The sequence below is a fragment of the Triticum urartu genome, chromosome 4A (genome assembly GCF_056163025.1).
Source record: "Triticum urartu cultivar PI428250 chromosome 4A, HENAU_Tu73, whole genome shotgun sequence".
Taxonomy (NCBI): Eukaryota; Viridiplantae; Streptophyta; class Magnoliopsida; order Poales; family Poaceae; genus Triticum; species Triticum urartu.
The window spans coordinates 391,148,671-391,151,190 of record NC_141876.1 but is presented as its reverse complement, the minus strand read 5'-3'; the positions used below and the strand labels follow the sequence as shown (position 1 = coordinate 391,151,190).

Below are 2,520 nucleotides of genomic sequence, written 5' to 3'. Positions count from 1 at the left end.
TGCAGGTCGACTGCAACCTTCTCCTTCGGAGCTGCGGCACAAATACAACATCCGGTCCATCCCTATCCGCAAGGATGACAAGGTGCAGGTCGACTGCAACCTTCTCCTTCGGAGCTGTGGCACAAATACAACGTCCGGTCCATCCCTATCCGCAAGGACGACGAGGTGCAGGTCGACTGCAACCTTCTCCTTCGGAGCTACGACACAAATACAACGTCTAGTCCATCCCTATCCACAAGGACGACGAGGTGCATGTCGACTGCAACCTTCTCCTTCGGAGCTGCGGCACAAATACAACATCCGGTCCATCCCTATACGCAAGGACGACGAGGTGCAGGTCGACTGCAACCTTCTCCTTCGGAGCTGCGACACAAATACAACGTCCGCTCCATCCCTATCCGCAAGGACGACGAAGCGCATTCAAGGACAAACACAAGCACATTTAGAAATAAACCAAATTCAGATAAATCCTAAAGGTTCCGAGCAGCAAATCAAAAGTACTCGGGCATCAAGCCCGAAGGAGTTCAACGGTTACAACAATCACTCGGCATTCCGAGGCAAATTTAAAGCGTATTCAGGTTTCATGAGTCAGTTCACTCGGCCGGAGGAGGGCTGGCAGGCTCCATGAATGAGTCCAGGTCGATCCCATCAGCAATCCGAGTGGCGGCAGCGATGAAAGTCTCCATGAAGGACTGTAAGTCGTGCTTTTTGGTGTTAGCGACTTTGATCGCAGCCAGCTTATCTTCACGAGCCTCCTTGTAATGGACTCGCACCAAGGACAGCGCAACATCAGCACCGCACCGGGCAGATGATTTCTTCCATTCTTGCACTCGGTCAGGGATCTCGTTCAGTCGAGTCATCAAGGATTCCAGGTCATTCTGAAGCGTCGCCCCCGGCCAAAGCGATGAGTCGATTCGAGAGACAACCTCCTTCAGGCGTGCGAGGTAGCTTGTGGCACTGGCGATACGGGACTCCAGTCGGAGCATGTTCATCGCAGTTTCGTCTCGCACTGGGGAAGTGATAGGGTCCAGACCCGTCTCGACCCTTCCAGTTTCTTCGTCGAAGTGTTGGCAGAGTTCTGCAGCCAAAAGTTAGTCAATCGACCGAGTAAGATCTGATCGCAAGCATCAACACAGCCGGATTAAAGGAAATACCTTCCAGCGCGAGATAAAGCTTCTTGGCGAGAGTCCTCAGATAAGCTTCTGTGTCATTCCTCTTGCGGATTGCAGACGCCAACTTTTCATTCAGGACGACCTTGTCCTTCTTTAAACTGGTCACTTCGCGGTTAGCTTCATTAAGACAAGATTTCAATTTGTTCACCTCTCCTTCAAGCGTTCCGATTGAAGCAAGCTTCTTGTCTGCGAGAGAGGTTTTGTCTTGGGCTGCTTTCTGCGCGGTGGCGAGGTCCGAGTCCTTCTTCTCCAGAGCCAACTTCATTTTCTCTGCAAAAGAAGCAATCGAATCAAAGAAGAGATCAAAGAGATATATTGCGAGTCAGTCGACAATCAGTTACCTTCCATACTAGCGGCCTCGTCTTGAGCTTTTTTCCAGATTTTGCTGAGCCAATTCCAAGTCTAAGTTGAGTTGCCTCTGCTTCTCCTCGAGTTCAGCAAACTTGGAAATAAGAGTACAAGACTTCTACAGAAGGAAAAAGACAGATCAATCGATAGGATCAAAGGTGGTTCACTTCCGAGTGAATAAAACCTAAAGAAGTCCATTTAGACCCCAGCCGACTGCACACAGTCGACTGCGGTCTCAGGGGCTACACCCAGCGGGTGCACTTGGCATGCCCCCACCGACTAAGACTCAACTCGTCCGGTCCGCTCGGACCAGGTTAAAAAAGGGGGGGCAGCAAGCTATTCAGACCCCAGTCGACAGCCAGCAGTCGACCGCGGTCTCGGGGACTACACCCAGTGGGTGCACTTGGCGTGCCCCACCGGTTCGGATCTTACTCGACCGGCCCGTCGGAGTCGAGTGTAAGGAGTAGAAAGAAAAGAAAGAAGAACTCAGACCCCAGTCGACTGCCAGCAGTCGACCGTGGTCTCGGGGACTACACCCAGTGGGTGCACTTAGCGTGCCCCCACCGGTTCTGATCCCACTGACCCAGACCGAGTGGAAGAGCAAAACTACCAAAAACAACAAAACACCCAGTGGGTGCTCTAATTCGATGCAAACAATAGGAGATTATGCAGAAGAAGATTTTTCAAGAACAAAAACAGTCGGAAAGTCTACTCACCTAGACATTGGCCCGAAGGGCGGCACTGGCGTCATAGGCAGCCTGGCTGTTCTCGTGCACCGTCTTCACCCGCTCCATAATCATGTCAGTCTGTCGGATGGCTTCCGCAGCCGCTTCCGACTGGTTGTCCGGGACGGGGTAGCTGGTGAAAAAGTGTGCAGACGACCCAGGTGCGGCGGCTTGGAGCTCCGTGGCGTGGAGTTGGACGGTTGAAGGAATCACAGGTGCAGTTGACGGTGCGGGATGCCCACTCGACAAGGGGGCAGCGAACGTCACAGAGGCCC

General features: G+C 52.7%; 1 protein-coding gene across 1 annotated transcript; it reads right to left on the bottom strand.

The window, feature by feature from the left end:
* Positions 1 to 593: 593 nt before the first annotated feature.
* LOC147975936 (uncharacterized) lies at positions 594 to 1,437 on the bottom strand. The gene is made up of 2 exons (XM_087519692.1): positions 1,155 to 1,437; positions 594 to 1,078 (listed from the first exon to the last, which is right to left on the bottom strand). Exons 1-2 carry the CDS (start codon positions 1,435 to 1,437, stop codon positions 594 to 596), a joined length of 768 nt encoding a protein of 255 aa, XP_087375818.1.
* Between the last annotated feature and the right edge of the window lie 1,083 nt (positions 1,438 to 2,520).

What these genes read in the sequence shown, in the direction of transcription:
- LOC147975936 (XM_087519692.1), bottom strand. Translation starts at nt 1,437, where the DNA reads ATGAAGTTGGCTCTGGAGAAGAAGGACTCGGACCTCGCCACCGCGCAG. An exon ending in GCTTTATCTCGCGCTGGAAG is followed by an intron (nt 1,079 to 1,154) that starts GTATTTCCTTTA and finishes TTTTGGCTGCAG; the next exon opens with AACTCTGCCAACACTTCGAC.